The sequence below is a fragment of the Salvelinus fontinalis genome, chromosome 25, assembly GCF_029448725.1.
Source record: "Salvelinus fontinalis isolate EN_2023a chromosome 25, ASM2944872v1, whole genome shotgun sequence".
Lineage (NCBI taxonomy): Eukaryota > Metazoa > Chordata > Actinopteri > Salmoniformes > Salmonidae > Salvelinus > Salvelinus fontinalis.
The window spans coordinates 16,718,608-16,738,992 of record NC_074689.1 but is presented as its reverse complement, the minus strand read 5'-3'; the positions used below and the strand labels follow the sequence as shown (position 1 = coordinate 16,738,992).

The 20,385-nt window shown below is 40.3% G+C and overlaps 2 protein-coding genes across 2 annotated transcripts; one reads left to right on the top strand and one right to left on the bottom strand.

Annotated features, from left to right (window-relative positions):
• Positions 1–3,063: 3,063 nt before the first annotated feature.
• Positions 3,064–9,998, top strand: LOC129822905 (tartrate-resistant acid phosphatase type 5-like). The gene is made up of 7 exons (XM_055881422.1): positions 3,064–3,106; positions 3,437–3,537; positions 3,733–3,923; positions 4,838–4,965; positions 8,067–8,258; positions 8,943–9,090; positions 9,232–9,998. Exons 1-7 carry the CDS (start codon positions 3,099–3,101, stop codon positions 9,469–9,471), a joined length of 1,008 nt encoding a protein of 335 aa, XP_055737397.1. The 5' UTR covers positions 3,064–3,098; the 3' UTR covers positions 9,472–9,998.
• Positions 9,933–18,275, bottom strand: f3a (coagulation factor IIIa). Its single transcript, XM_055881424.1, has 6 exons — positions 17,847–18,275; positions 17,452–17,560; positions 16,507–16,700; positions 16,063–16,247; positions 13,753–13,927; positions 9,933–11,339 (listed from the first exon to the last, which is right to left on the bottom strand). The coding sequence occupies exons 1-6, from the start codon at positions 17,914–17,916 to the stop codon at positions 11,194–11,196; spliced, it is 879 nt and encodes a 292-aa protein (XP_055737399.1). The 5' UTR covers positions 17,917–18,275; the 3' UTR covers positions 9,933–11,193.
• Between the last annotated feature and the right edge of the window lie 2,110 nt (positions 18,276–20,385).

The following is a 20,385-nucleotide window of genomic DNA, read 5'->3' as shown; positions in this document are numbered from 1 at the left end:
GGCCTCACTCCCCCCTATCTGAGATACCTACTGCAGCCCTCATCCTCCACATACAACACCTGTTCTGCCAGTCACATTCTAAAGGTCCCCAAAGCACACACATCCCTGTGTCACTCCTCTTTTCAGTTTGCTGCAGCTAGCGACTGGAATGAGCTGCAAAAAACACTCAAATTGGACCATTTTATCTCCATCTCTTCATTCAAAGACTCAATCATGGACACTCTTATTGACAGTTTTGGCTGCTTGCGTGACGTATTGTTGTCTCTATCTTCTTGCCCTTTGTGCTGTTGTCTGTGCCCAATAGGGGTGGCAGGTAGCCTAGAGGTTAGAGTGTTGGGCCAGTAACTGAAAGGTTGCTTGATTGAATCCCTGAGGTGACAAGATAAAAATTGTCCTGCTTCTGAGCAAGGCAGTTAACCCACTGTTCCCCAATCATCAAAAACATGGATGTCGATTAAGGCAGCCCCCGCCGCACCTCTCTGATTCTGAAGGGTTGGCTTAAATGAGGAAGACCCATTTCAGTTGAAGGCATTCAGTTGTACAACTGACTAGGTATCCCCCTTTCCCAATAATGTTTGCACCATGTTTTGTGCTGCTGCACCATGTTTTGTGCTATGTTGTGTTGCTACAATGCTGTGTTTCCATGTGTTGCTGCCATGCTATGTTGTCTTAGGTCTCTCTTTATGTAGTGTTGTGGTGTCTCTCTATGTTGTGATATGTGTTTTGTCCTATATTTTTTTAATTGAGTATTATTTTTAATCCCAGCCCCCGTAACCGCAGGAGGCCTTTTGCCTTTTGGTAGGCCGTCATTGTAAATAAGATTTTGTTCTTAACTGACTTGCCTAGTTAAATAAAGGTTGAAAAAAAAACTATGACTAGTAATTTATGGTGCAAGTTGGCCTAGATTAATTATGTTTGCATTATACACCTGCAAACTGAATCATGTTTCATAAGAATGAATATGAGTTAGCTCATACTGATAACTGTACTAGGTGATGGGCTTAGTGATCCTGTAGGCAAGTAACTGAGGGAACGCAAGAGTATAATCAATATCTTGCCTTTTGCTAAAAGCAATATCTACCAAGGTATATGTACAGTTGAAGTTTACATACACCTTAACCAAATACAGTTGAAGTCGGAAGTTTACATACACTTAGGTTGGAGTCATTAAAACTCATTTTTCAACCACTCCACAAATGTTTTGTTAACAAACTATAGTTTTAGCAAGTCGGTTAGGACATCTACTTTGTGAATGACACAAGTAATTTTTCCAACATTTGTTTACAGAAAGATTATTTCACTGATAATTCACTGTATCACAATTACCGTGGGTCAGAAGTTTACATACACTAAGTTGACTGTGCCTTTAAACAGCTTGGAAAATTCCAGAAAATGATGTCATGGCTTTAGAAACTTCCGATAAGCTAATTGACATAATTTGAGTCAATTGGAGGTGTACCTGTGGATGTATTTCAAAGCCTTCCTTCAAACTCAGTGCCTCTTTTCTTGACATGGGAAAATCAAAAGAAATCAGCCAACTGTATAACTGACTTCAACTGTATAATATACAGATGAAGCTGCTGCTTTCCCCTACGGGGGTGAAATTGTTCCATGTGATTTCCTAGCCTAGTTCCTGATCCGTTGGTACTGTCAAGGACCAGGCTATTCCTTATGGAGGAGAGGAACTCTGATCTACTGTAGAGTAAAGAGGAAGTGAAGCCTGAAGCTTGAGACTCCCGTCCTCTCAGTGACTTCGTCCCAAATGGCCCCCTCTTCCATATATAGTGCACTACTTTTGTCCAGTGCCATCTAGTGGATCGGTGCCATTTGGGATGCTACCAAAGTGTTCCAGAGGAGCAGCCTGAGTAAGGCTCTGGCCAGAATTACAAATCTTTCATCCCAAATGAGTACTCACTATGTGGTCGATATCTGTGCAGCGCTCAGGCGATCCCCTTCGAACACGACGTATGTCTCTGAGGCACTACTTCCATTACTACAGTAATTCTCAGGTTGTGTGTAGCGGTATGTAGGCTTGTCACTTGATGACTGACTATTGATTTATGTGGAATTGTATGAAATGTGAGATTGTATGAAATGTGTTGCCCTTCCTTGTATCAGGATGGTGCACTTGATCAGCAGACCCCAGAAGCCTTATTTCTTGGCCCCTCGCTGCTGCAGTGACTACTACCCAACAGTCGCCTCTGTTTTTCAGTGTAATATACTGTAACAAAGTTCATTTTTTTTACTGAAATGTAAATAAACAGCTTCTGCAGAACGCATGGTTGTATATGGGAGAGAGACTATAATATTGTGGCTTGACACTAAAAAGAGCATGGACCTGCAATAACTGTATCAACATAAGGTTCATTAAAAAGAGACTGTGACTGGACTAGACTGTCATATTATCACAGGGTTACATGGAGGTGTTTAGTTGGCTTATGGTTTATGTCCTACAAAGCCCATAGAGGATCTAGACTGTAAATAGGAGGAATGGGAAGGGCAGGTAGACAGAGTTTTTCAACCGTATTGCATTTTCTTTGGTAGGTAGTATGATTGAAGCCTGTGCTGGGGTCGCCTGATGGGAGGAGACAGAAACGTGTCAACACTGATAGAGGCTGATACCTCTCTGGAGAATGTGGGTGAAAGGTTACCTTGGTCAGAGTTCAAACATATCGTCAGAAAACAAGTGTGTTCTCTCGTCCTCTAAATGAACTCCACATACAGAGTAATAATTTGCTGTATATTTTATTTCATAGAGTTAAGTTTGATAAGTGCTGTGATTTTACAGTATGTCTTTGTTTTATAAGGATACTTGAGTTGCTCATAGATGTGTTTCGTAAAGGCACGTAATGTAGCAATGACTTTCCCATTTGAACCTTGCCACAGACAGCAGAGTCATACAAAAAGGTACCTAAGCTTTAGACTTGAACACGCCCTGTCGTTTTACACCTCTGGCGTAATAGGTGAAAGGTCATTGACATCCACTGGTACAGAGTACAGAACTCAAGTACACACGTGACTTGACCTGACCTTTCTTTCCATGTTAATCATTAAATCAAGAGACAGACTAAGGGAAGTTTTATAGTTGGACTGTAAATATGTCCAGGTGATAAGTTTAGGTGAAATTGTGTATACATATATTTTTACTAAATATCTTGTTTTCATCTAATTGTAATATTCTTATATGTAGCTAATTTATTTACATTCCAAATATACAATTATATGCTAATTTGATCACTTAAATTGATTGTCTAGCGGCTAGCCTATCTGTTGTTCTGTCTTGTCTTCTGACATGGCTCAATAAAGGAAGTTATTCTGAAACCACAATACTGCTTCCTCTATATGAAACGTTCTAAAGAGAACAAATAGAAGTCTTCTTCCTGTTACAGCATGTGACACACTGACCAACTGCTCAACTGTTCGTTTTCTTTGTTAGTAAGTCTATTCCTCTCCACCCTGGCATAATGGATAAGTTGTATCTGCTGCTACTGGTGTGCTTACATTCATTCTGGCCTCACTGCCAACCACTGGATCAAGGTACAGTTTTCTATCTATCACTGTTATCTGTACGTGTGGCTGTTTTCTATTATCATTTTGAAATCAGACTGTAATGTAATTGTACCAAAGACTTGTTTTTGTTTTTGGTTCAAGCACATGAGATAGTATGAAATAAAAAGTAGCAGAAGAATGATGTGTGATTGGTCTGCTGTGTTGGTTATACCTGTCCTTTAGCATCGCTGCGGTTCATTGGGCTGGGAGACTGGGGAGGACTCCCGCTCTTCCCTTACTACACCCCTCATGAGGAGGCCATCGCTGAGGAGATGTCCTGGGCGGCCCAGACCCTGGGACTGGACTTTGTCCTCAGTCTGGGAGACCACTTCTACTATGGCGGAGTGAAGGACGTGGATGACCCACGCTTCAAGGTCAGTTCACACGAAAACACAGTTCATAGTTCACACTTCAATACACTCAAAACACAGTGGTAATATCATATTGTAAAATGTGCGACACTTTGTTAACTACAAAGGGCAGGCTAAATATATTATGATCCATTCTGTGTTGAGATAGGTGTTGTGTACAGTATCAAATCAAAGTGTATTGGTCTATTTGCAGGTGTTATGTCAGGTGCAGGGAGATGTTTGAGTTCCGTCAGTTCAGTGGAATGTCTCGCAAATACAATACAAATACAGAATAATTTAACAATCGAAACAAGAAATAACGATCAAGGTAGATATATTAGTGAGAATATAAATATGTGGTGTGTACAGACAATATAATCAGGAAAATAAAATGGTATGCACAGTAGTAGGTATATTACGATGAGCTATTCACAGTAGTTCCGTGTTTCTAGCCACCCAGCTTTGTTACAGAGGGAATGTGGTTTGTTGAGTACACAGAGTGACGTAACACAGATTGACAGATGCAGCTGTATTAAGATGATAGTGGAGAGGGCACTTTCGCTCAACGAACTCTTCTAGAGCCATCCCACTGGGCACAGATGCCAATTGGAGACAATGTTGATTCAACCAGTGTGTGCTGATGGATGTGATTATCTTCTTGTGAAAAGAAATAAAGAAGTGAAGCAAATGCCTGCCCTCTTGTGGTAGCATATTGTAGATTAACTAGTTCTACAGAGCATTGGCATATTAGTAGTTTTGCAGCACACAGGATGATATGTAACATAATTATGTTCAAATTGATAATAGAAAATAGGAACAAAAAACATGAGCATTTCCACCATTCTTTTTTATTTTTTTCCTTTTTTTAAATTGATTTGTTTGTGAATTTGCATCAGTCATTTTCCTGGGTTATAATAATATTATTTGTCTTCCTGCAGCACACCTTCGAGCGTGTCTTCTCTCAACCATCACTCGTTGACGTCCCATGGTACCTTGTGGCGGGAAACCACGACCATCTAAAAAATGTGTCTGCTCAGATTGCTTACTCCAACAGATCGGAGAGATGGTGAGCATCTTAACAGTGCACTAGATAAACTGTGTGATTTGATTGTTTTCACCACATCCTGAATACAATATTTGGTCCCACTTTCAAAGTACAACTTATTAAGGCTTTATATAGCATCCATAAAGGATTCACAAATCCTCTATAAGATAATTTTATGGTATATAAAGCGTGAAATAAACAATCCCACTATAGGGTGAATTGACAAATTCGCACTGTAAATATTTATAAGACATAAGCTTACAGAGGATTTGTGAAGCCTTTATGCAGTGCTTAAGAATTATTACTGTATGCTATATACTGTACACTGAGTGTACAAAACATTAGGAACACCTTCCTAATATTGAGTTGCATGCCCTTTTGCCCTCAGAACAGCCTCAATTTGTCGGTGCATGGACTCTACAGGGGGTCAAAAGCATTCCACAGAGATGCTGGCCCATGTTGACTCTAACGCTTTCCCACAGTTGTGTCAAGTTGACTGGATGTCCTTTGGGTGGTGGACCTTTTTTGATACACACGGGAAACTGTTGAGCATGAAAAACCCAGCAACGTTGCAGTTCTTGAACTTGACACATTCAAACCAGTGCACCTGGCATCTATCACCATACCCCATTCAAAGCCACTTTGGGAGGGGGTTCTAGACTGATGTGAGGAATTGTTTTAAGATGGTCATACTATGGACCATTTAGCTATTTGATTGGACAAACGTTTGGACACACCTACTCATTCAAGGGTTTTTCTTTATTTTTACTATTTTCGACATAGTAGAATAATAGTGAAGACATCAAAACTATGAAATAACACATATGGAATCATGTAGTAACAAAAAAGTGTTAAACAGATCAACACATATTTTAGATTCTTCAATTTAGCCACCCTTTGCGCACTCTTGGCATTCTCTCAACCAGCTTCACCTGGAATGCTTTTCCAACAGTCTTGAAGGAGTTCCAACATATGCTGAGCATTTGTTGGCTGCTTTTCCTTCACTCTGGTCCTACTCATCCCAAACCATTTCAATTGGATTAAGGTTGGGCGATTGTGTAGGCCAGGTCATCTGATGCAGTATTCCATGACTCTCCTTGGTCAAATAGTCCTTACACAGTCTAGAGGTGTATTTTGGGTCATTGTCCTGTTGAAAAACAAATGATAGTCCCACTAAGTGCAAAACAGATGGGATGGGGTATTGCTGCAGAATGCTGTGGTACCAATGCTGGTTAAGTGTGCCTTGAATTCTAAATAAATCACAGACAGTGTCACCAGCAAAGCACCTCCACACCATCATTCCTCCATGCTTCACGGTGGAAACCACACATGCAGAGATCATCTGTTCACCTACTCTGCGTCTCACAAAGACATGGCGATTGGAACCCAAAATCTCAAATTTGGACTCATCAGACCAAAGGACAGATTTCCACCGGTCTAATGTCTATTACTCATGTTTCTTGGCCAAAGCAAGGCTCTTCTTCTCATTGATGTCCTTTAGTAGTGGTTTCTTTGCAGCAATTTGACCATGAATGTCTGATTCACGCAGTCTCCTCTGAACAGTTGATGTTGAGATGTGTCTGTTACTTGAACTCTGTGAAGCATTTATTTGGGCTGCAATCGGACGTGTAGTTAACTCTAATGAACTTATCCTCTGCAGCAGTGGTAACTCTGGGTCTTCCTTTCCTGTGGCGGTCCTCATGAGAGCCAGTTTCATCATAGCTCGATGGTTTTTGCGACTGCACTTGAAGAAACTTTCAAAGTTCTTGAAATGTTCCGCATTGACTGACCTTCATGTCTTAAAGTAATGATGGACTGTCGTTTCTCTTTGCTTATTTGAGCTGTTCTTGCCATAATATGGACCAAATAGGGCTATCTTCTGTATACCACCCCTAACTTGTCACAAGACACCTGCATTAAGAAGGAAAGAAATTACACAAACAAGGCATACCCGTTGATTAAAATGCATTCCAGGTGACTACCTCATGAAGCTGGTCGAGAGAATGCCAAGAGTGTGCAAAGCTGTCATCAAGGCAAAGGGTGGCTACTTTGAAGATTCTCAAATGAACATATATTTTGATTTGTTTAACACTCTTCAATGTTGAAAAAAATAAAAAAAATAAAGAAAAACCCTGGAATGAGTAGGTGCATCCAAACGTTTGACTCGTACACATATTTAACCCCTTTTATGGGGGTAGGCACAAAACTACCTCCATACACCATAATTTTTTCTACCGGTTACCTTCAGACAAGTCCCATGACACTAGTGGAGGTGTTAGAGAAAAACAGTGAACACCATCATATTCGTGACAATGTCCCGTTTCCACAGTGGGGTCAAATTAGTTTGTAGCCCAAACGGTTTGGTCGCTTCAAACAGAAGTTGGCACATCAACGGTACCGACTTCAGATGAGTCCCATGACACTTGTGGGGGTCATAGAGCAAAATGGAGAACACCATCGTGTTCGTGAGTGAGAGTCTCGCCTTTCCATAGAGTGGTCATAATAGTTTGTAGGCTGTTCGGAAGCTACAGACAATTTCGTGTGAAGATTTTTGGGATGTCTAATGGTAGGACAAACACCGCTCTAGCTCTGCCACTTTCACTGCTGATGTGGAAGTGCGATTGAGACGCATCCAATGCAAAAAAACTGATATCTCTAGCTTAAACTGATGAGTTTTAATGGGGATTTAATCGACTCTAGGGGGCTCAAATTTTTTGTCTTGCCCATTCACCATCTGAATGGCACACATATAATCCATGTCTCAATTGACACCAGGCTTGAAAATCATTATTTAACCGGTCTCCTCCCCTTCATCTACACCAATTTGAAGTGACATGAATAAGGGATCATAGCTTTCACCTGGATTCAACTGGTCAGTCTGTCACTGAAAGAGCAGGAGTTCTTAATGTTTTGTATACTCAGTGTATATAGACTTTATTAGTTGTAATTAGTTTAAAGTGGGACCCAATATTCATATTCAACTTATCAGATGCTTTGATCCAAATTGTGCATACACTTTTAGTATGCGATCCCTGTGGGAAATGCCCACAACCCTTTTGTTGCTTACCAACTAAGCTACACAGAACCATAACGGCCGTGTTCTTCTCTCCTCGTTACCTCAGGAGGTTCCCTGAGTTGTACTATGAGCTCCAGTTCAAGGTTCCCCAGAGTAACGTGTCAGTGACTGTCCTGATGGTTGACACCGTAGTGCTATGTGGGAACACCTATGAGGGGACCCAGCCCAAAGGAGAAGAGGACCCGGAGGCTGCTGCCAAGCAGTTAGACTGGATCAACTCCAGACTGGCAAAGAGCAAGTAAGTCCATATGGTCCAGTTTCCTGGACCTAGATTAAGCATAGTGTGTACTTAAGATCCTGTGTTTGACCTGTTGTGTTTTAGTGCCAGTTTCTCGAATCTAGATTAAGCATAGTCCTGGACTGAGAACCCGAATGGAGATTTGACTCTGCTTTTCAGTCCAGGACTATGCTTAATCTAGATTTGAGAAACTGGCCCTAAAACACAACAGATCAAACACAGCCTCTTAAGTAGACTGTTCAATTACATCTGTCAAACCACTGAGGTAGAACAGCAGACAACTTAACACTTAAATAACACGTGGATGGATTCAATGTTTTTCACGGTTCAGAGGAAAGAAAAGTCTCCGATCTGACAAGTTGTTGTTTGAGTCTCGGGAAAAGAATGTGAAGATTTCAGAGCATGTTTGTAGAGATCCCTGACTGACTAGCCTCCTCCACTCTCAAAACTCCACTCCTCCACTCTCATCACTCTTTTAATCAAGAGACCTTCGCAACACATACATTCCTCAAGCTGTTACCGTTTGAGGACTAGATACTCCTGTAACAGAAAAGGTTCAGTAAGCCAGACTTACATTATGAGTAACCTTGCCTGAGACAAAGAATTGTTTTAGCTCCCCGAAGCGAATTGCTAGGCTTTAGCTCAGCCGGCTAACACAGTATTGTGTCTATCTTTTTCTCCCAGGTCAGAGTTCATTGTGGTAGCTGGTCATTATCCTGTGTGGTCCATTGGTGATCACGGCCCCACTAAGTGTCTTGTGGATAGACTACGGCCACTGCTGAAGAAGTATGATGTCACAGTCTATCTGAGTGGTCATGACCACAGTATACAGGTGGGTTATCATGCATGTTATGACCATATACGTACATACAATAACATGGGTTCAATGTTACAGTTTGAATAGACAAATGTTACCATTTCAGTCACTTATTTGAACAACTGATGTTGACCTGACTTTCCATACTCCTACCAGTTTATCAGAGAGGATGATGGGAGTTCTTATGTGGTCAGCGGGAGCGGGGCTTTTACAGAAATTTCCATTCATAACATCAACAGCTTCCCGTCTTCATGGCAACGGTTCTCCAACGCTGTCAATCATACATCCGGTGGGTTCGCTTACTTTGAAGTCACAGAGAACAATATGACTGTCAGCTACATCCAGACTGATGGGAAATGTGTTTACCAAACAGGACTGGCAAAACGCAAAGTCTGACACAGGCAACGGCATCACGAGATGTTCATTGTTGACTTACTGCAGGCCTAATATGCTGACTGTTTCTAAGAGCATACTGTATCTTTAAGCAGTTTACAAAACTGAAAACATCTCCTCATTCTAGTTCAATGAATCTTAACTCTTTACTTTCCTTTTTGTTAATAATTGTCTTGGACTGTAACAATTTTTTTTTAAATATGATTTTCTCTGAATTTTTATGTTTTGAATGTGTTCTATTTTTCTTGAAAATCCCCACCCCCAAAATTGTGTGAAATAATTGTCAGTTGAGTGACCTGTAGGTGGTGCTGGTTAGACCTTTTTGCAGGAACTACACAAGACTGATGTCTGCTGCGATAACGCTCAAGTTGCGTAATCTTTCTCACCAGACATAGTCACATTAACATAACATACACCCACTATTCAACAATGTCTCATATCAAAGATAAACACATTACCACAAATTAATGATAAGACTTTATTGTGAAAATGCCAATAAAATCAAACAAGAGTACCATATTAGTACCAGACTCCACAGTTATAAAAGTGTTTAATTTTGCTTTGATTATTTTACATCATGTTTTATCATCTAACTGTTTGGTATACACTGAGTGTACAAAATATAAAGAACACCTTCCTAATATTGAGTTGCAACACTTTTGCCCTCAGTACAACCTCAATTCTTCGGAGTATGAACTCTACAAGGTGTCGAGAGAGCGTCCCATAGGGATGCCGGCCAATGTTGACTCCACTACTTCCCACAGTTAGTTCAAGTTGGCTGGATGTCCTTTGAGTGGTGGACCATTCTTGATACACACGGGAAACTGTTGAGCGTGAGAAACCCAGCAGCATTGCAGTTATTGACGCACTCAAACCGGTGCACAGGGCACCTACTAACATACCCCGTTCAAAGGCAATTACAGTAAATCTTTTGTCTTGCCCATTCACCCTCTGAATAGCACACATACATAATCCATGTCTCAATTGTCTCAAGGCTTAAAAACTATTATTTAATCTGTCTCCTCCACTTCATCTATACTGATTGAAGTGGATTTAACAGGTGACATGAATAAGGGATCATAGCTGTCACCTGGATTCACCTGGTAAGTCTATATTATGGAAAGAGCAGCTGTTCCTAATGTGTTGTACACTCAGTATAAATATATTAAATATCTATAAGGCAAAACTTACGCAAAATAATTTAGTTTCAACATATAGGCTACTGTATCTACTGATCCGCTAAATGTTTAAAATAACCTAAAATACAAAGATTACTTTCAGAATGGCTACACATAATAAATAAAGCATCTTAATAAAAAATTATATATATAATCCTACTAATCTTAATTTCCCATATGATTTAGTACTCAGCAGTCTCCCAAAATAAAGTTATATTTTACCAAAGATTATATCAAGTTAAAAACTATATAAAACACAATAAAATAAGAGTTGGTAGTGTTTCTAAAAGCTAATAATCACAGCAGTAGAAGTACCAGTCACAAAATCAAAAAGGAGGATATTTGCAGCATTGTATGGAAACAAAATATACACTACAGTACGTGTACCATATTCACTGTGCAGTTTCACAGAAACAAAATGGTGAACTCCAGTGTTTGACAGTGGAATGTTGAACTGGGGCTGCCCCTGCAGACTCCCTTTCAAAGTGTAAATCCAGTTAAGTTGTACCTTGTATTCCCAAGTGTGTGTCAATGATGCACTCCCTTTTTACACACTTCTTAGTGGGACTCCCTCTTTTCCACTTCTGTTGGCATTCCTTCTGCGTTTGCAGCACACCACTGTGACTCCGATAGCCACTACTATGATCATAATGATAAGTAGGATGACCGTAGCGATCACACCGATCCCATACTCTGGAGAGGAAATAGGGTTGTGAACCATTATTGGGCTAGACGGTGATTCACACGCAAACACAAACAGGGACTTTTCCAGTGTTGCATTTCACATTCAGTCTAAACATTAGTAGTTCATTTTCTTATTTTATCCTTCGCATTCCCATCCTGATTGGCCCACTAGGAGATATGATCAGCACCTATAACCCTCTTCTCATCATGAATGATTCTACATTTGTAATACTAGGACTTGGCATTAGCTAAGTGGCTAAGGATTCGATATCCTCAGTACCACAGATGCATTCCTGAACTCCCTTAAAAATATAATGGTCAACATGAATTATCGAGTTGCAGAATATATTAAAACAGGGCCAAATTCCCTTAATGTACACAACTTGTCAAAAAGATCAAGGCTGACCCATGAGCCAGAAATGTATTTAAATTATATATATATACATTTTAAATGTAACCTTTATTTAACTAGGCAAGTCAGTTAAGGACAAATTCTTATTTACAATGACGGCCTACACCGGGCCAAACCCGGACGACGCTGGGCCAATTATTTGCCGCCCTATGGGACTCCCAATTACGGCCGGTTGTGATACAGCCTGGAATCGAACCAGGGTGTCTGTAGTGACACGGTAGGACCTGAGATGCAGTGCCTTCGACTGCTACGCCTCTCGGCACAATAAAAGACACCAACCCTGCTACTGTAAACCTCAGTAGTACTACTTATCACGATAATATATACGTACAGTGGCTTGCGAAAGTATTCACCCCCATGGCATTTTTCCTACTTTGTTGCCTTACAACCTGGAATTGAAATAGATTTTGGGGGGGATTTGTATCATTTGATTTACACAACATGCCTACGACTTTGAAGATGCAAAATATTTTTGTGAAACAAACAAGAATTTGTCAAAAAAACTGAAAACTTGAGAGCGCAGAACTATTCACCCCCCCCAAAGTCAATACTTTGTAGAGCCACCTTTTGAAGCAATTACAGCTGCAAGTCTCTTGGGGTATGGCTCTATAAGCTTCGCACATCTAGCCACTGGGATTTTTCCGGCAAAACTGCTCCAGCTCCTTCAAGTTGGATGGATTCCGCTTGTGTACAGCAATCTTTAAGTCATGCCACAGATTCTCAATTGGATTGAGGTCTGGGCTTTGACTAGGCCATTCCAAGACATTTCAATGTTTCCCTTTAAACCACTTGAATGTTGCTTTAGCAGTATGCTTTGGGTCATGCTGGAAGGTGAACCTCCATCCCAGTCTCAAATCTCTGGAAGACTGAAACAGGTTTCCCTCAAGAATTTCCCTGTAATTAGCACCATCCATCATTCCTACAATTCTGACCAGTTTCCCAGTCCCTGCAGATGAAAAACATTCCCACAGCATGATGCTGCCACCACCATGCTTCACTGTAGGGATGCTGTTCTCGGGGTGATGAGAGGTGTTGGGTTTGCGCCAGACATAGCGTTTTCCTTGATGGCCAAAAAGCTCAATTTTAGTCTCATCTGAACGGAGTACCTTCTTCCATATGTTTGGGGAGTCTCCCACATGCATTTTGGCGAACATCAAGCAGGTTTGCTTATTTTTTTCTGGCCACTCTTCCCTAAAGCCCAGCTCTGTGGAGCTATGACTTAAAGTGTCCTATGGACAGATACTCCTATCTCCGCTGTGGATCTTTGCGGCTCCTTCAGGGTTATCTTTGGTATCTTTAATGCCTCTCTGATTAATGCCCTCCTTGCCTCGTCCGTGAGTTTTGGTGGGGGGTCCTTTCTTGGCGGGTTGTTGTGGTGCCATTTTCTTTCCATTTTTTAAATAATGGATTTAATGGTGCTCCGTGGGATATTCAAAGTTTCAGATATTTTTTTATAACCCAACCCTGATCTGTACTTCTCCACAACTTTGTCCCTGACCTGTTTGGAGAGCTCCTTGGTCTTCATAGTGCCGCTTGCTTAGTGGTGTTGTAGACTCTGGGGCCTTTAAGAACAGGTGTATATATACTGAGATCATGTGACACTTAAATAAAGACCACCTGTGTGCAATCTAACTAATTATGTGACTTCTGAGGTAATTGGTTGCACCAGACCTTATTTAGGGGCTCCAATGCAAAGGCGGTGAATACATATGCACGCACCACTTTTCTATTTTTTTTAAACAAGTTTTTTTTTTTTTCATTTCACTTCACCAATTTTGATTATTTAGTATATGTCCATTACATTAAATCCAAATAAAAACCCATTTAAAATTACAGGTTGTAATACAACAAAATAGGAAAAATGCCAAGGGGGCTAAATACTTTTGCAAGGCACTTTCTACCACTTAGCAGATGCTTTAATCCAAAGCCACTAGCAGTACAGTGTTTTGTATGTGTATGTGATCCCTGTGGGACTTGAAACCACAACCATGGCATTGTTAGTATCCTTACCTTCAAAGATGGACTTATCGTCGCCCGGTGAGCACTGTCTTTGACTGAGCTCTCCCAGCTGTTTGTCTGTGCTGCGGGAGGGGATGTAGGCCTGCACGTTGAAGCAGTAACTCACTCCGGGATCTACATCCCTCCTGTCTAACTCTATCTCACTGCTTGCAGAGATCTTCGTTTTCTAGAGGGAGAATTACATAAAGAAGAGCTTGTATTATGTCATAAAACTATCAAATATTCATAAAAATATTTTGGTTGATCAATGACATTCAAACCTATATTCACCCACTCAAAAAGACGGCCAAAAGTGAGTTGAATTTCTAATGTGTTATCACTATGCTTTCAACCATCTAAAAGCACAACCAAATTCCAATAGAAAAACAATGTCTGATTTTTGGTTTAGTTGTCACCCAAACGTCTATCACAACGCTTTCAACCATTTAAAAAGCACAGCAAAGTTCAACGGGAATACAATATCAAATATTTTGTTTATTTATACAACAGATGAATGTGTTATCACTTTGCTTGGTCAGAACCAAATGACCTGGATTGCAGTTGAGATTACATTAAAAGTACATGGTGCAATTAATCAATGCCGTTTGATTCTACGCAGATTATTACAGTAATTGTGAAGATCTCCACAGACCTGCGATGACCTATGCATGCCATCTTGAACATGCATGCTTCATATAACTACATAAGAAGATATGTATAGTTACGGTAGCTTCAAAATGTGACCATGGATTTGTTACTCATTTTACCGTTGAATGTTACATTAGTTTGTAAGAGAACCCTTAACTTTGGGCTATGTACTGAATTACAAAAGTCATATTAAATTGTGTTTGGTTGACAATGCAACCATATATTAACATTTAAAGTCTCTGCTGCTTGGATATTTCCATCTGAGCCACTGGCTAAATCCCATTCTTAAACTTATATTTTTGATTGAGTTGGAGATGTGAATCCAACATATAATTCGTTAACTTGTCCACAAGTTAATAATCTAGTTATTGGATTTCAAAATTAATATTGAATTGTGTTTGGTTGTCATCTCAAACCAAAATCTAAGTTAAAAAAAATGGACTAAATCAAATCAAACTTTAAATGCACTTTAAATAAAGTAAGATTTTATTTAGTCTTATTCTTTAACTTAAATGTTTGGTTGAGATGGAGATGTGAATCTAACATATCAATTACTCATTTGTATACAAACTGGAATTAAAGCCAGACTTAGTCGGTGGCACAGATGGAACTATCCTAGCAGATGGAACATCTTCAAATATTGATATTTGGTTGCGTTGACAACCAAACCCAATTCAATATCTAAGGGCTAAACGCCGACGTTCTGTACATGACCTTGGAAATAATGGACGACTCAGCGGGACAAGGCGTAGCCAAATCGCTTTGCGGAGTTCATTTCAAACAGAGGTATTTATCAAATCAAATGTATTTATATAGCCTTACATCAGCTGATATATCAAAGTGCTGTACAGAAACCCACCCTAAAACCCCAAACAGCAAGCAATGCAGGTGTAGAAGCACGGTGGCTAGGAAAAACTCCCTAGAAAGGACAAAACCTAGGAAGAAACCTAGAGAGGAACCAGGCTATGAGGGGTGGCCAGTCCTCTTCTGGCTGTGCCGGAATGACATATATATATCAACAGTGAATCTATTTTGTTTTTAAGTGGAGATTTCATTCTCACAATTGCACATTGGTTATAATCAGTGACAAATATCATAGCTTGGCAGGGCTGGGCTTGGGTAAAACCCTGGATAGGAGATGAAAGGATAGATACATTCTCCAGTAGGAGGTGCTGCCAAGCTTATAGTTATTTTTTTCTGATAGTGGATATTACGTTGAAGATCTGCCATTGTTTTAAAAAGGTACAAATTCAACATATTTCATACAAGGTTTGTCTATGTTGAAAATTGGTTACCATGATGACATAATCCTGTGGTTGATATTTTACCCTTAAAACAACAATTACAATTTATTTTCCACCTAGATTCCATGTCACAATATGTTGACAAATTACACTGAAACAACGTTGATTTAACCTCTTTAACCTCTTTCTGTTCTGACCGATTCAGTGGGAGGGAGAGATTTGCAATATAATCAGAAGTGAGCTTTGCAAAACTTATATCATCCACTGCATTTAATTTAATTATATTCCTTGACTTGCTCCTTTAAGTAGCTTACACAATTGACGAATGTCCTCTATCTCACTTGGTTCGGCCCCAGGCTCTAGTTCTTTGAAGAAATGTAAATATCTAGTGTAGGGCTGCCACTTTTATTACCCTCCCCTTTGAGCTTACCTTGCCCGTGCTTGTTGCTTTCCCAAAGGTGACTTTGTACTGCAGCTCATCAGCGAAGACATCCCGGATGGTTTTCTGTTGGTTCTGCTCGTTGAACAGGGCTGTGAGAGGGTCTTCTACATACAGGGTGATCTTCCTCTTGTCTTTGCTCACCTCGATCTTGAACTTAGGTCTGCCTATAAGCGCTGGAAGGGAAATAACAGTAGAGATTGACATGCTTGCTTGTCACATTTGGAGCCACTTCGCATGTGGAAAATATAGTATGCACTGGTATGCCAGCGCAACCAAAGGTTTAAGAATGGGGTGCTTGTCTGGGTACATGTGGAAAATGTGCATTGATATGACTGTAGACAGGTGGTAGTTGGGTTACTTAGTGTCTTCGTAGGGACAAAATAGTATAAATGGTATGACATGTAGTGTAGGTGGCTGCGATGCAATACTTACTGTCTTCGTAGGGGGTGAACCTCTCCGAGGTTGTGTGGGGGAACTCTATGAGGTCAGAGTTCACACCACGTAGAGGTTCTGAGAGGACGTCAGCGGAGTATATGGCCTTCAGGTCCACCAGAGAGTTGGACAGGTCACACTCTGTCGCCATAGTCCTGATACAGTGTTGGTTCTTCCTTCTGTTCTGACCGATTCTGAAATAAAGAAGATATTTATGATACAGTCACAACATCGTTCTGATACTGTTAGCGTTCCCCTCTCTGTTCTGGCCAAAACTGAAATAGACCTAATGGTAGGTTTCAGTCAAAGGATTATCATTATCTTCAAACATGTTTTTTTGTTGTATTTAGGTAATTCATTGGGTCTGGGTTTTTATCTTAGTTCAACAATAAGAAAAGTAACACATTTTATTTTAATATTTGACTTGCATTATAATATTTTTCTCATTGCACCACATATCACACAAATTGTACTTAAATAAATACAACGTTTGTATTCCTTATTTTTTTCTTGAACTATTCACCAGGTTAAGATGCTTCAATTCGTGAAAATCCTTTTAGCGGACCTAAATTGTAGTCTGATCACATCAGTCCTCACATCTTTTCTCACATTGTTCCTGCTCTCCTAAATCTTTCCTGCCCTCCAACACATCACCCCGACTCTTCAAGGTCAGAGACCGAGTCTGGGAATAGGTTAGTGCATACTTACCATGATAATGTTATATAGGCACGGTCTTCTTAATATTTACTGGAGACATAGCCTAGTGTGTGTGTGTGTGTCTATGTGTGTGTCTCTCTGTGTGTGTGTGTGTGTGTGTGTGTGTGTGTCTATGTGTGTGTCTCTCTGTGTGTGTGTGTGTGTGTCTCTGTGTGTCTGTGTGTGTGTTGTTCCGTCTTCCTGTAAATGCAAAAACCAGTAATATCAGTATGTAAATGCTTTACTTACACAGAATATTCAACGGTGTATGAATAGTTTGAAGTTTTAGGATCCCACATAAGCAGTGTTTTGAAGTTGATAGACAACCAAGAAACGTTCTGTGCCTTGGGATAGTCCCCTACAAAAAGAGCAAGATCAGTTAACTACATGTAATGTTAGACATTGACAATGAGTGAAACTAAAAATGATTAGGTACAGTGTGCCTTTTCATGAGAGGGTCACAGGGTGCATTGCCTGTACTGTAAACCAGGCTGGTTCCAAGAAATTGCCAACGAATAATTAGGACATAATGGCTTTTAAATGCAGTATCAGCATCATTTGATTAATCTATATACTATCGTTCTAGTGTACAGCGTTTAGAATTGTAGACTATATTTTAATTGTTCATGATGTTTCTGACTCACCTGAAACACAGCTTGTAAAAAAGAATGCAGAACACAATGTGGTAAAAACTAGCCTTTCCATTTTCAACATTGTATATTCCAACAGGTCAGTGTAAAAACAATAACCCCGTCGAGGTAGAGTTAGGTGAATGCGGAATTTAGATGCACACAGCAGCGGTGGTCTCAAAAGTAAAACAACTCTCTCTTTGTTTAGAAAAATCCCTTTGAACAGACGCGCGTCTCGGATAAATAAATGCTGTCGATATTAGAATGGTGTGGTCGGCGACGATTCACCTCTGATAATTCAGTCTCCTTGTCTCAGCCAGCTATATCTGTCAAACGCACTGTCTAACGATATAAAGACGCGTGTGTCGACCAAATAAGGATTGTCCGGTTTGTGGTTTCTTGCCTGGTGGGATGGCCTTATGAGAGCTTAGTGTAATGCAACTTGCTGAACTTTATGTGATGAGAAAATGATCGTGGCCTGTATTTCAAACAGCAGCTGCTGTGTCGCTCCACCAACGGTCAAAAAAGTATAAATTTCTAAGAATTTACTGTGTTACAGTTCATACAAGGACATCTGTAAATTGAAATGAATTCATGGATTTCACATGACTGTAAAAGCTGATATGCATCTGTTGGTCACATATACCTTAAGAAAAGGGGTATATGGATCAGTAGGGGCATGGATCAGAAAACCAGTCAGCATTTCCTTAGCATAGAATTGATCAGGCTGTTAAATATTGTCCCACTCCTTTTCAATGGCAGTGCAAAGTTGCTGGATATTGGCGGGAACTGGAACACCCTGTCATACACATCGATCCAGAGCATCCCAAACGTGCGCAATGGGTGGCATGTATGGTGAGTATGCAGGCCATGGAAGAACTGGGATATTTTACAGCTTCCAGGAATTGTGTACAGATCCTTGCAGCATGGGGCTGTGCATTATCATGTTGAAACATGAGGTTATGGTGGCAGATGAATGTTTCGACAATGGGCCTCAGGATCTTGTCACAGTATCTCTGTGCATTCAAATAGCCATCTATAAAATACAATTGTGTTCGTTGTCTGTAGCTTATGCCTACCCCAACCCCACCTCCACAATGGGCCACTCTGTTCACAACTTTAACATCAGCAAACCGCTCTGCGTTTGAGGCCAGTTGGACGTACTGCGAAATTGGAGGCGGCTTATGGTCGAGAAATTATCATTAAATGATCTGGCAACAGCTCTGGTGGACATTCCTGCAGTCAGCACGCAATTGCACGCTCCCTCAAAACTTGAGACATCTGTGGGATTGTGTTGTAGGACTAAACTGCACATTTTAGAGTGGCCTTTTATTGTCCACAGCAAAAGGTGCACCTGTGTAATGATCATGCTGTTTAATCAGCTTCTTGATATACCACACCTGTCAGGTGAATGTATTATCTTGGAAAAACGCTCACTAACAGGGATGTAAACACATGTTTGAGAAATAAGCTTTTATTTCAGCTCATGAAACATGGGGCCAACACTTTATATGTTGCATTTATATTTATGTTCAGTGTAATATAATAATAGCCTACGGTATAAACTGTGGAGATCACATTCATGACAATGTCATCATGCATTTCTTCTGGAATGGAAAATCAGTCTACTCACATCTGCTGTCCAGGAGTTTCCCCCCGTGCGCTAAATTGTAGTGATAATCAGTGATTTCAGGTTTGTAGGGTAACATTGGGTAACTAACCACCCCTAAGAACAATGGCCAATTGCTGACAAAGCAAAGTTTGATATACATTTGGTATGTTTAGGCAAACAAACTATGAAGGGGAATAAGTGGCTACAGTGTAAACATTTTTTGTTATTTAATAAAACATTTGTTTTAAGAAAGGGGCATTTTACCCAAGTACTGGAGTAACTGGTTTTGCTGGAGAGGAGGGCGGATTATTTTGTGTGTCTCGCCTAGGGCGGCAGAACGGCCAGGACTGGGCCTGAGCACACTTGTTCCAGAGAGATTAATTTACCTGTTGGTGGAGGCAGAGTCAAGGTGAGGCCATGGGGTAAGGGGGGAAGCCAGGGGTATCGTACAAACGGCATGGCATGATGCCCACCACAGGTATTCAACAAGAGGACATCTAAAGGGTGTTGTCATTAAAAAATGTTGAGCAATATTATTAGTAAAATATATTGAAGGGGGCATCTGCATACTAAGACAAAGCCATGACAATGCCATATGAGTCACCTCATTGAGTGTTCAGACAGGCATCTTATTTTTAGTTGTTCTTTAATGGAGTCAGTCATGCTTCAATGGCTTCATGTCAAATTAAATGTCAAGTTCAAAAGCTTTATTGTCCATTAGGGTAAAGTGTCTAGTCTTAAAAAACTGCCCGTTCATGAGGATATATCGGCTGTGCAGCTTAGAAAATACATAATACTGTCGTCTGAGGGACTACATTTTAGTGATTTTGTCCCTGTGGTATGCAGTGGCATAAAGCACTTAAGTAAAAATACTTTAAAGTACTACTTAAGTCGTTTTTTGGGGTATCTGTACATTACTATTTATATTTTTGACAAATTTTA